This window comes from Monodelphis domestica, chromosome 1 (assembly GCF_027887165.1).
Source record: "Monodelphis domestica isolate mMonDom1 chromosome 1, mMonDom1.pri, whole genome shotgun sequence".
Classification (NCBI taxonomy): Eukaryota; Metazoa; Chordata; class Mammalia; order Didelphimorphia; family Didelphidae; genus Monodelphis; species Monodelphis domestica.
The window spans coordinates 694,356,921-694,368,155 of NC_077227.1; the positions used below are offsets into that span (position 1 = coordinate 694,356,921).

At 53.8% G+C, this 11,235-nt stretch overlaps 1 protein-coding gene across 3 annotated transcripts; it reads left to right on the forward strand.

Moving 5' to 3' along the window:
* The first annotated feature begins 400 nt into the window (after positions 1–400).
* HSF4 (heat shock transcription factor 4) lies at positions 401–10,737 on the forward strand. Of its 3 annotated transcripts, none has more exons than XM_007477123.3 (13): positions 401–949; positions 4,100–4,208; positions 4,761–4,888; positions 5,084–5,208; positions 5,949–6,024; positions 6,585–6,649; positions 7,187–7,289; positions 7,576–7,703; positions 7,788–8,015; positions 8,814–8,916; positions 9,164–9,304; positions 9,620–9,695; positions 10,123–10,737. In XM_007477123.3, exons 1-13 carry the CDS (start codon positions 797–799, stop codon positions 10,290–10,292), a joined length of 1,605 nt encoding a protein of 534 aa, XP_007477185.1. In that variant the 5' UTR covers positions 401–796; the 3' UTR covers positions 10,293–10,737. The 3 variants fall into 3 exon arrangements, with proteins under 3 accessions (XP_007477185.1, XP_056658948.1, XP_056658881.1); XM_056802970.1 differs by lacking the exon at positions 401–949 and adding an exon at positions 1,076–1,229; XM_056802903.1 differs by lacking the exon at positions 401–949 and adding an exon at positions 1,492–1,636.
* Positions 10,738–11,235: the final 498 nt, after the last annotated feature.

Here is an 11,235-nt window from a genome sequence, read left to right on the forward strand (position 1 = left end):
CAGTCTCCTCTTCTGTAAAATGAAGGACTTGGACTAGATAAAGAGGTTTTTGGCCCTTGAACTTGCATGTTTTTTTTTTTTTAATATTCTTCTAACTGTGTCAAGATAAGTAATTTCCTTTGTAATTCCTTGTGTTTACTTTTGTGCATTGGAAACCCCCGTTGTGATGGTCAGAGGGGTCAAGGACCCAGATGAGGCTAAGAAGCTCTGAACGCTCAGATTCCTTCCACGGCTACAGATGGGTTCCTTACATAGTAAGGGGGTAAAGGCAGAGATGATTATCCCCATTTTACTGAGAAGGAAACGGAGGCACGGAGAGCTTAGGGGACTTGCCCAAGGTCACAGAGCCCACTAATGGCAGAACCCCGACTAGCAGTCAGGGTCGGGTTCCTAGTTCGGTGTACACAGATCTTCCTCATTTATTTCCCTCCTTTGCACACTCACTGAAGCTGGCACACTCCCTGCTCTCCTCCTCCCCACCCCCACCCCTTCTCTCTGCCCACCAGCCAGCCGGGAGCCTCTGACCCCGTGTCCTGGCCGTCTGTCTGTCCTCAGGCCGAGCCGAGCGCCGAGCGCCGAACGCTCCCCGCCACCCTCTCGGCAGTCCAGGCCCGGCCAGGGAGCACGTGGCCCCCCGCCTGATCCGGTCTCGGGGGCAGGGGCGGGGACGGGGGCTCTGAGAGGCCGCGCTGGCGGTGCGCAGCACTTTGCTGTCCCCAGGCCATTGTCCCTGGGGCGGGGCCGGGCTGAGCCACGCCGCCCCGAAGTGCTGAGCTGGGAAGAGCACTGGGTGCTGATGCAGAGGACTGGCCCCCCAAGCGTGGAGGAGGCCGCCGGGGGCCCCGCCGCGGCCATGGACGGCTACTCCAGCCCTGTGCCTGCCTTCCTCACCAAGCTGTGGACGCTGGTGGGCGACCCCGAGACCAACCATCTCATCTACTGGAGCCCCGTGAGTGTGACACCCCGCCCCTCCGGGAATGTGGCCCAGGGTGTGGATCACTCTCTCGGCATGCCACTGTCACTGTGACCTCAGGCTCCCTGCGCGCGCCCCTCTGGGAATTCAGCTCACCCAATTATTTACTGAGTTGGCTCCATCGGGATCTCGCCGTAGTAGCCCTCCCCGACCCCCCGACATGGGAGAGCATCCTTACAGGCTAAAGCTTTTTGGACAGTTTGAGAGCTGGTCGAGCCCCCAGCCTAAATAGCTAATAAACCCCTCCATTTCCCAGGTGAGGAGGAAACTGAGGCGGAGCCGGGCAAACTCGGCCCCTCAGAGCCCTTCCCCCTCCCCCATTCTGACCCCCTCCCCCTTCCTCAGCTGTGCCAACCCTCCCTCCATATCCCTCCGACAGGGCTTGGGCCCCAGGATGGCTACTGGATCGGATTCCAGCTGCCCTCGGGGCACTTTTTTCATCTTAGGGGAGAGGGCCAGAGGGGAGATCGTGGTGGGAGACACAGAAACGGGGAGAATGCTTCCAGGTTGGAGCTATGCAATTTCAAACTGGAAGGGACTTTTCCAAGATCATTTAATCGAACCCTGTCATTTTGCTAATGAAGAAAGTGAGGTCCCAAATAAGAAAGTGACTTGTACAAGGTCATGGAGACAGCAGATAACAGAGCTGAGATTCAAATCCAGGTTTGTTTTCTGTCTGCCTGGCAGGGTCCTTTACCACAAAAGCCCCTGCTCCCAGATGTTCTAAGAGATCTGAAAAGGAAGGAGGGTGCCCCTTGTTATGGAGATTGAGTGGAAGGGAGGGCTGGACTTGGGGACAGCTGTGTTAGGACACTCCATGTATGACTGTACATATGTAGTTGAGAGAAACACCCAGGATAGAATAACAGAGCTCGAAGGGTCCTTAGAGACCATTTATTTCATCCAAGCCCATTATTTAACAGATGAGAAAACTGAAACCCTGAAAAGGGAAATTACTTCCCAAGGTAATTCAGAGAGTTACTGGTAGATCCAGTTCCCCTGTCTCTTAGTCCAGTGCTCATGCTGACATCATGGGCCTGGAGTTGGGAAGAACGAAATTCCAATCCTGCCTCAGACACTTACTAGCTGTTTGACCCTGGGCAAGCCCCTGGACCTCTGTTTGCCTCTGTTTTCTCATCTGCAAAATGGGGATAATAACAGTACCTACCTCCCAGAGTTGTTGGGAGGATTTGATGAGATCATAGTTGTAAGAGATGCTTAGCACAGTGCCTGGCACATAGTAAGCATTGTTTAATCATTAGTTATCATCATTATTATTATTGGGACCTGTTCACAGTTGTGTGTCTAAATGAGGAGAGGTTTCAGGCTATGTGTGTGAATGCTAGGTCACAAAATGAATGGGGAGATGGGCTTGGAGTCTGGAAGATCTGAGTTCAAACCTAGTCTCAGCTATATGGCCATAGGAAAGTCTATTAACCAATCTGCCTGCCTCAGTTTCCTAACATGTCACCTGGGTATAAGAATAGCACCTCCCCACCTCCCAGAGTTATGAGAATCAAATGAGATAATATTTGGAAAAAGTACTTAGCACAGCATCTGGCACATAGTAGGTACAACAGAAATGCTTATTGTCTTCCTCTGCAAATTTCCCAGTACCTTAATTAAAGCCTGCTCATACCCATACTGAAAGGCAGTTTTGGGCAGTGGAAATAGAATTGCCTGAGACTTCGGGGATAGCTCACTCTCTCCACTCTTTGTAGACTTCCTGGCTAAGTGAATATGGGCAAGTCAGGGGATCCTCTAAGGGACTTCAGAGAGCAGCCATTCCAGGGGTTCTTTGCCTTGAAGGCACCCTGGGCCCCTTGGTGGCAGTCTGGTGAAGCCTGGGGGGGGGTCCCTTCTTAGAATATGGTTAAATATAGAAAATGCAATGTAGAGGGTTACAAAGGAAACTCAGTCCAGCAAAAGTCAGTTTAGCTAATTCTAAAATCAAGCTAAGTTAAGAAGAGCTCATTTCACAGAGAAGGAAAGTGAGACCCAGAGGGGCAAGTGAATTACCCAAAGTCATACAGAATAGGTTTTCCAATGGCATCTGTCTCCTGACTCAGGATTAAAACTCCAAACCTTAGGTTCCTTCCTCTACACTACAGCTACCTCTTTTAAATAAATATAGTTTTAAGGATATCATTGCTTTTATGTGAAATAAATATCCCCCTGTGTCCCCTCTTCCTTCCTCTCCCCAGTCCCTTATTTAAAAAAAAAAGAATTCACAAGTACCTAAGTAGATTTACACTTGAGCCTCAGTTTCCACATCAGAAAATAGGGTAAAGGCTAATACTCTACCTGCCTTACCTACCTCTAAATGGTTGGAAGAGGATTCAATGAGATTTTTGTGTATTTATATATACATATATATATATATATAATACATGTCATATATGTATACATCAACCAATGTCAGCTATAATTATGACTCAGTTCCCCAAATATGACATTCCCTAGAGACATCCTGATAGAGGAGCTGGAAGACTGGATGAGGTGTCTAGAAATCTGGTTCTGAATCCTATCTCAGACACTATTAGCTCTGTGACCTGGGGCAAGTCACACAGCCACTCTGAACCTCAGTATCCTCCTCTATAAATTCTGAGTGATAAAAATGGGGTCATTGTAAGGATCAAATGAGATGATGTACCTCAAATATTTGATGAGAGTTAAAGGGCTGTATTAATGTAAACTGTTCTGATTCTCTCCCATTTCTATGCCTTTGTCCAGGCTATCCCCCATGCCTGGAAGGCCTCTCTTCCTCATCCCTGCCTAGTGGAACCTCTGGCTTCCTTCAAGGCTCAACTCAGGAGCTACTTCTTCCTACAGGAGGCCTTTTCAGACTCCCTTATCTCCCCAACTTTTAATGTTTTCCTATTATCTAGAAATTAGTTTGTAGAGAATAAATGTCTTTATTTGCATTTCACCAAAGTTGATAGGAAACTCCCCGAGGACAGATTGTTTCCTCCTGAATTACTGTCCTCTGTGCCTAGCAGAAGCACATCCGAGGTGTATGACAAATGCTTCTTCTTGTGCTATTTGGGGGTGGGGTGGGGTCTCTTGTCCCATACCTCTAGGGGTGCCCGGTCTGGACATGCCCATGTTTCCGGTGGTGTTTTTCAGAATGGAGCCAGCTTCCACGTCCGAGATCAGGGCCGATTTGCCAAGGAGGTTCTGCCTAAATACTTTAAACACAACAACATGGCCAGCTTTGTGAGGCAGCTCAACATGTGTGAGTGTCACCCCAGGGAAGGGGAAGAGGAGCCCCTGGGCTGAGGAGACAGGGAGGAGGGAAGTCCTCACCCCACCTGAAGAGACCTGGCTGGGCACCTCTGCCTCATTCCACATAGGGGAATGGAAGCTCTGGGAGTAGACCGCTGAATGCTGCTGGGTCAGGAGACCTGGCTTGCCTCCCTCCTGGGGCTCTCTGACTATGGAACGGGGGACAATGGAAATAAGGATGGGGGAGCGATTTACGGCCGGCATTTCATAGCTCTTGGAGACTTATTTAGAAAGTCCTTCATCATGGGGTTTGAATTCTCCTAACATCTCAGTGGGGGGGGGGGGGGGAATTAGCATCCCCATTTCCCAGATGAAGTTAGAAAGGGCTGGCGGCTTTGTTCGGATTTAGAGCCACAGTTCTGTGGCCTTCAGATCTAGACTTCTGTGTCGAGGACGCCCCCTCCCTTCCCCAGGGCGGGTTCTTAGGGCACAGTCCGAATGGGTAGTGGGGGTTTGGGGGTGCAGCCTTCTATGAGCTCCCTCTCGTCTGGGCACTCCTCAGATGGCTTCCGGAAGGTGGTGAACATTGAACAAGGGGGCTTAGTGAAGCCGGACCTGGACGACAACGAGTTCCAGCACCAGTCTTTCCTCCGAGGGCATGAACACTTGCTCGAACAAATTAAGAGGAAGGTAGGTGGGCTCCTTCCTCCCAGCCAGCCCCAGGTCCGCCCCAGTCCCGCCCCAGTCCCAGCTTGCCTCGCCTAGTTTCCAGCCCAGCTCCAGCCCCAGTCCCAGTCCCAGCCCCCGGAACCCCAGATCCCTCCGCAGCAGCAGCAGCAGAGAGGAGGGCTTGGCGGGCTCAGGGCTGCTCTGGACCCACCACAGGTGTCTGTGCTGAGGAGTGAGGAGAACCGGCTTCGCCAGGAGGACCTGAGTCGGATCATCTGCGAGGTCCAGGTGCTTCGGGGACAGCAAGACAGCGCCGAAGGCCAGCTGCAAGATCTCAGACAGTGAGCAGGCGGGGAGGGGGCTTAGGCGGGGATTAGGCTGCCCCCTGCCCACCCTGAGGAGCCTCAAGAGGGCTCCCTTTCCCCAGTATTCCCAATTAATGGCTTTATTCTCTCCTGGCTCCCCTGCTAAGAGGACTCAGAACTGGGATGCTGGCTCAGAGTTGGAAGGGATGGAGGACACATTACAGGATGTCAGAATAAAAGCCAGGATTAGAACCCAAGTTCCTCCCTGGCCAGTGCCCTTTACCCTTACACTTTCCTTGAGTCCTATGGCTCCCTCCATCCCATACCAGACAACTGGTCACAGACTCAGTTTCCTGGGGCAAGGGAAAGGTCTCAGAAGCATACCATTTTAAAGCCCCCTTGGCCTTTGTTCATGCAGGGGGGAGGTTCAGGGTCTCAGAGAATCTTCTTGGTTGGGAATACAGAGTCACTGGGCACCAGCCCCCAGCAAGCTTCTTGCTTTAGGTGGAAGGCTCTGTTGATTGAGCATCACCTCTCTTTGGACCCCGGCTCAGAGATCCCAGAAAGCATCTTCTCTTCTTTCCAGGGTGACCTGCCATCTTAATGCTTTCTGAAAGTACCCTGGCTCAGACTTCTGGGTGTTTTATTTTGAGGGCATGTAGGTGGCCTGGTGCCCTCCTGCCCTTCCCTAGGCAGTGGAATGTTTATGTTGTAGAGATGGGAGAGGAGGATCCCTTGCACCCTTCTCCATGGTTTTTTTTTTTTTCTGTCTTCAGGCAGAATGAAGTCCTGTGGCGTGAGGTAATGAGTCTTCGGCAGCAACACCATCAACAACACAGGGTTATGAACAAAGTAAGGCTCCCTCTCCCCAGACCCTTCCTTCCCCCATCTCCTCCCCTGGGTGGGACCTTACTCAAACCACAGAGCCTGTTCTGGCCAAACAGTGGGCTATGGGATCACAACCAACTGGGATGGGGTCACGATTTCTCATACTTCTCCATTCCCTCATCCTGCCCAAACTCGGGGATGAGCCCTTGGCTGCAGAGAACCCCTGTTCCCTGAACAAAGGGAAAAAGAAGCTGGGACATCTGTAGTAGCTCTCATCTCAGGGATGGATCTTGGACAGTATCCATTATTGGGATGCCAGGAATTCGCTGCCTCCTAAGAGAAAGAGGGAGAGAAGGGAAAAAAAAGCTTCTGAGACCCTGGGGGGAGGAGGGGAGGCTACACTTGACTCCTAGGAGGAAGGGGATAGTCCAAACTAACTTTAATGGGGGCTCTTCTAGACAGGAGTAGAGTTTCAGGGGTCCTTGAGGCAGGCTCTTCATGACAAGCTTGGGTCCTTCCCTCCTTCCTCTGATAGTGAAAGATATCTTTCTTCTTCCTCTCATTACCTTTTTCACCCTGGTCAGCTGATCCATTGTCTCTTTAGCCCAATCCAGGCTGGGCCCAGCAGTGGGGCATCCAAGAGAAAACTGTGAGTAGGGAGTTTGAGAGATGGGGAGAGAGCCATGTTCCCTGCCTACAGCCAACTTCCCTTAACCCAATCCCTGAATCCCAGCTCCTTTCCCCTTCCTTCCCACTCCAGCTGAGGTGGACACCCCCAAACACCACTCTGCTAGGAGTTAAGGCCACAGAGCAGACATCTAGGGTCTCCCCATCCCATGATTCCCTGGTCTAGTCCCCCACCTCCCTCCCATGTGATCAGGGTGCCATGGTGACAGGGCTCTGGCCAGAGGACTGATTCAGCACTGTTGCTATTACTGGCAAGGGGTAATGGGAAGGGGTGGGGTGGTTAAACTTGGATGGGGGGGGCATTAGAATCACTCTGTGGGTTCCCAGAACACCATGGAAGGCTGGCACTCCCTGAGGACTCCTCAGATTCAGTAGCATCCTGGTGCAATTGAACCAAGACCTCCTGTGCCCCTCTGCTGTGAGGAGAACTGGGAAATAGGGAGGATGGGGCCTGGGAGGGAGAGACAATTGAGATCCTGAATCCTCCCCTGTCCCTAAGGCCCCTGATGCTGGCTGAAGGGACCGGAATGCACTCTGGAGTCAAAGTCAGCAGAACGTCTCTGCCTGAGCTTCCCTTGGGGGACTCCTACTTTATCCAGTCAGTAAGTGCCATACCCTTTCTTAGTCCCCTGCTGAATAATTAACGGAGGGAAGAACCTCTCCTTTTTCCTAAGAGGACAAAAAGAGGGCAGGGGCTATTTCATCAGACTCATGGGGGGCACCTGTTCCCCAAAGGACATGAGGCTGCTCCAGGGGCAAGGTTGTTTCCCCCCAGCAGACATGACCTGGATGGTTCTGGGAGAAGGGAAGTTATGCCCTTTCTCTGTATTCCTTGGCACCCCATTTAGGGCTCAGTCAAGGGAGCTGGGCCTGGTACTGTGCTTACAGCCTTCCACAGAAACATCCTCCTGCCGTAGTAGCAGCACCAGAGAAGTGAGGGAACCCATCATCTCTGATATCTCCGATATCTCTCCCTCCCCTGAAGATATTATGTCACCTTCCTGTGGCACCCAGAGGTAAGAGGGGAATCGGAGGATTCTGGGATTGCTACGGTGGATGGGAGAGCCCTGGGCTCCAGTGGAAATTCCTTTCTGGTGCAGGGAGAAGAGCCCAATGCTGCTCAAGGAAGAGCCAGACAGCCCCAGGGGGAAAGGTACAACTGCTCCTTCACATGTGTCCTCAAGCGACTATGGCTTCTACATGACAGCCCCACCTGTGATCCCTGTGGCTGTAGTCCAGTCAGTCCTGGAAGGCAAGGGGAGCTGCAGCCCTGAACAGAGGAGTGCCCAGCAGCCAGAGAGGAGGGACCAAAGGGAGCCTCCAGAAAGGTGAGAAGCCCCCTCCTTGGGTCCAGCTCCAAGCAACATAACCCCCTGAATGGGGGCTTGCAGGCAAGGTCAGCATGGCCTAGCTGCTTCTGCCATGCCCTCTCTTGGCTGGCCAGAAAAAAAGAATGGGCTTGGGACATACATCAAGGAAGAGAACGTGCTCTCTCTGGGGTCTCCTACCCAGGAGCTGTGGGATGCTAATCTTCTCCAGGATGCATTTCTTCTTGAACCCTCTCCCATAAGGAGCTCCCCTTTAAGCTTTCTCTTTATGGAGTAACAGTGCTTGGGGGATGCTGGAAGCACAGGGGAAGTACAATCTATATACAGTTTGGACAGGCATGCATTCCTTTATTCAGTGAACCTCCATGAAGCACCTACTGTGTGCAGAGCTCCTGAGTTGGCCCTTGAGGGGGGAGAGACTTGAGAGGGAAGGATAGTCATTCCATCAAACCCAGAAATGGTCATGCACATGGGGCAGCAATTAGAAGCCCCCCCAGCCCCCTGCTCATCCACCCTGTGGCTGCCCTGCCTGGGATCAGTGGATGGGCTCTGAGTGTGACCCTCCCTCCTCCTTGGAGCTTCTGTTTCTGTTGGACAATGAAGGGACCCTCCTGGTAGCAGGGATGCCCTCTTTGACTTGACTTGGCTGAAGTGGGGAGGGGAGGAATAAAGGTACAGAGTGGCTTGGTTCCTTGACCTACCCCTTCCCAAGGCCCTAAGGAGTGTGGGGGGGGGAGGGGACAGCATTAATATGGCCTGAATGCTTCTTCACTGAGAGAGTGCCCTCAATATCCCCAGGGAGTTGGGGGAGCCCCTAGAAAGCGAAGACCTGAGCCTGGAGAATTTACAGCTGTTGCTCCGGGGCCAGCCTGTAACCTTAGAGCCCGAGGGGGGACTGGAGGTGAGTATCTACCCCCACCCCAACCCTAGGGATGGCCATACTGATTTCTTCGGTCCTTTGTTCCCTTTCTTCAGCCAGCACTGGGAGTTAAAATATCTAGATATGAATTCTAGCTCTAACACTAACTCTTTGGGCCATGTCCCTCTCCCACCCTGGGCCTCAGTTTCCTTTTCTGCAAAATTTCTGGGTTTAGTCTACTGATCTCACAAATCCCTTCCAGCTCTATTGTCAATTCTGTGATCCTTAGGTGTTCAGCTCCGAACTCTCAGGGAGCGGCGTCTCAGGAAGCGGCGTCTCAGGGAGCGGCGTCTCGGGGAGCGTTCTCTCGGGGAGCGGCCTCTCGGGGAGCGAGTGGAGCCTGCTGGATATGGATGTGGGGCTGTCCTTGGTAAGGGGAGAGGGGAAGGAGCTTGGGAGGCGGGCGGTCAATGGGAGAGGGCAAAGGGCGGGATCTCTGCCCGGTGCCCAAGTCAGTGCCGTTCCCCCTTCCCCAAACCTCCTCTTCTTTCGGGTCCTGCAGAAGACCCCTTTTTACTCCGCCTCGGGCCAGTCCAGCAGAGTTCCTAAATCGAGGTCACTCTCGTGGATTCCTCCCACGCCCCCTCCCCAGATTCCCCAGCTCCAACCCCCCGCCCCCGCCCCAGTTTTTCGAAGTGAGCTCAATTTCCTCCCGTCTGTCCCTCGCCTCGGAACTTCCCCACAGATGCAGCAGCTCCCCAAAGACCTGGAGAAGCCTGAGACCGAGCTGATGTCCAAAGAGCCGAACCCCCCGGACTCAGGTAGCGACTGTGTTCCGCTGGGTGTTTGGGGTGGGCGTGGGGGAGCTGGGGAAACTCCCGGGGTGAGCAGTAAAGGATCCCTCTCCATCAGTCCTCTCCATCTCTCCGGGGAAACAAGCCCTGGTGCTGAGGCCAGGAATGTGGAGGTCTGACTGAGCCTTAGAAAGAGTAGGGAGCGGCCGCAAAGGAAAGAGGCAGGAACCACTAGGAGGTTAGAGAAGTGGGGAAGGGACAAGCTGGGTAAACAAGCTGGAGTGGAGGTGATAGGGAAGCAGGAGGGGGTGGGAACACCTTGATCCTCCTCGGATGTTTGCCTCTAGGGACGGGGGCCCCAGGGGAGGGGCAGCTTTGCGGTCCGTCCTGGTGGGGTACTGAGGGTCCCGATTCCAGCCAGTCCTCCATCCCTTCCTCCACTCTGTCCTTTCAGGGAAGGATCCGGCAAGCCCCCGAACGTTCGCGATGGAAGCCCACTCGAGCTTTGGAGCTCCTGAACTCGGGGTCCCTGCTGTCCAGCCCCTTTATGACCCCTCGCACACCCTGGCCCAGAATGAGACTCGAACCCCCTATCTGAGCCCTGGGGCTAATCCCGACCCGTGAGGAGAGGTCCCCGGGGGCGGGGCTGATCCGAACTGGCCTGAGGGCTTCGGCCCCACTCTGTGTTCTGGGGGGCTTCGGATTCCAGCCCATCCCCCTTCCTCCCCCTCCTCCGCACCTCCCGCACCCCACCCCAGGAGTTGCAAGGCCCCGAGCCTGAATCAGCGAAGGTGCCAGGCAAGGAATTATGCACCTAGCGCCCCAAAGTGCGCTGAGCGCCCCAGGCAGGAGACAGCCCTCCGCAGCTGCCCAGAGCTCCGCCCAGCCGCCGGCCGGCGTGGCGGGGCCGGAGGGCGAGGGCCAGGCCCGGATTTCATTGGCTCTGGGGCCCGCCTCCACCCCCACCTCCCACGTGGTCCCCGTCCTCTTCCCCTACCAACTACGCTTGTGTCGCGGATCCCAGGCACCTCCTTTGAGTGCTGGTTATGAATAAATGCGATGCAGTGTCTTTGCGCCGTGAGCAGCCTCTGTCTCCAAGGGTACCTGTGGCTCCCCAGCTGGGCTGCATTTCCTGGGCTCCGAGCCTCCGGCCCCACCCTCACCCCAGCCCCATCGGGCTCATGTACTCAAACGAGACTGTGATCTCATCGACCTGGAAAGCCCTAAAGATGTCGATCTCAACTCTCCCAAGCTTGCCCGTCCGGTGCGACGCGTTCTGTGACACCATTACAAAGTGGTTTCCCCACAGCAGCTCCGGGGGGCAGGTAGAGCGAGTGAGTCATAGCATCCCTATTTTTCACTGGGAAAACAGAGGCTCAGAGAGGGTTATAGTGAACAACAATAATAGCTCGACCTTTAGGATGGAGAGCTGGACTTGCAGACTAGCTGGGCAGTCATGGAACCGTTTTCGGCCTCATTTTCCTCATCGGTTAAATGGGAAGAAAAATAGGCCCTACCTCCCGAGGTTGTTGTGAAGATAAGTGAGATGATGTTTGTAATGCTCTTT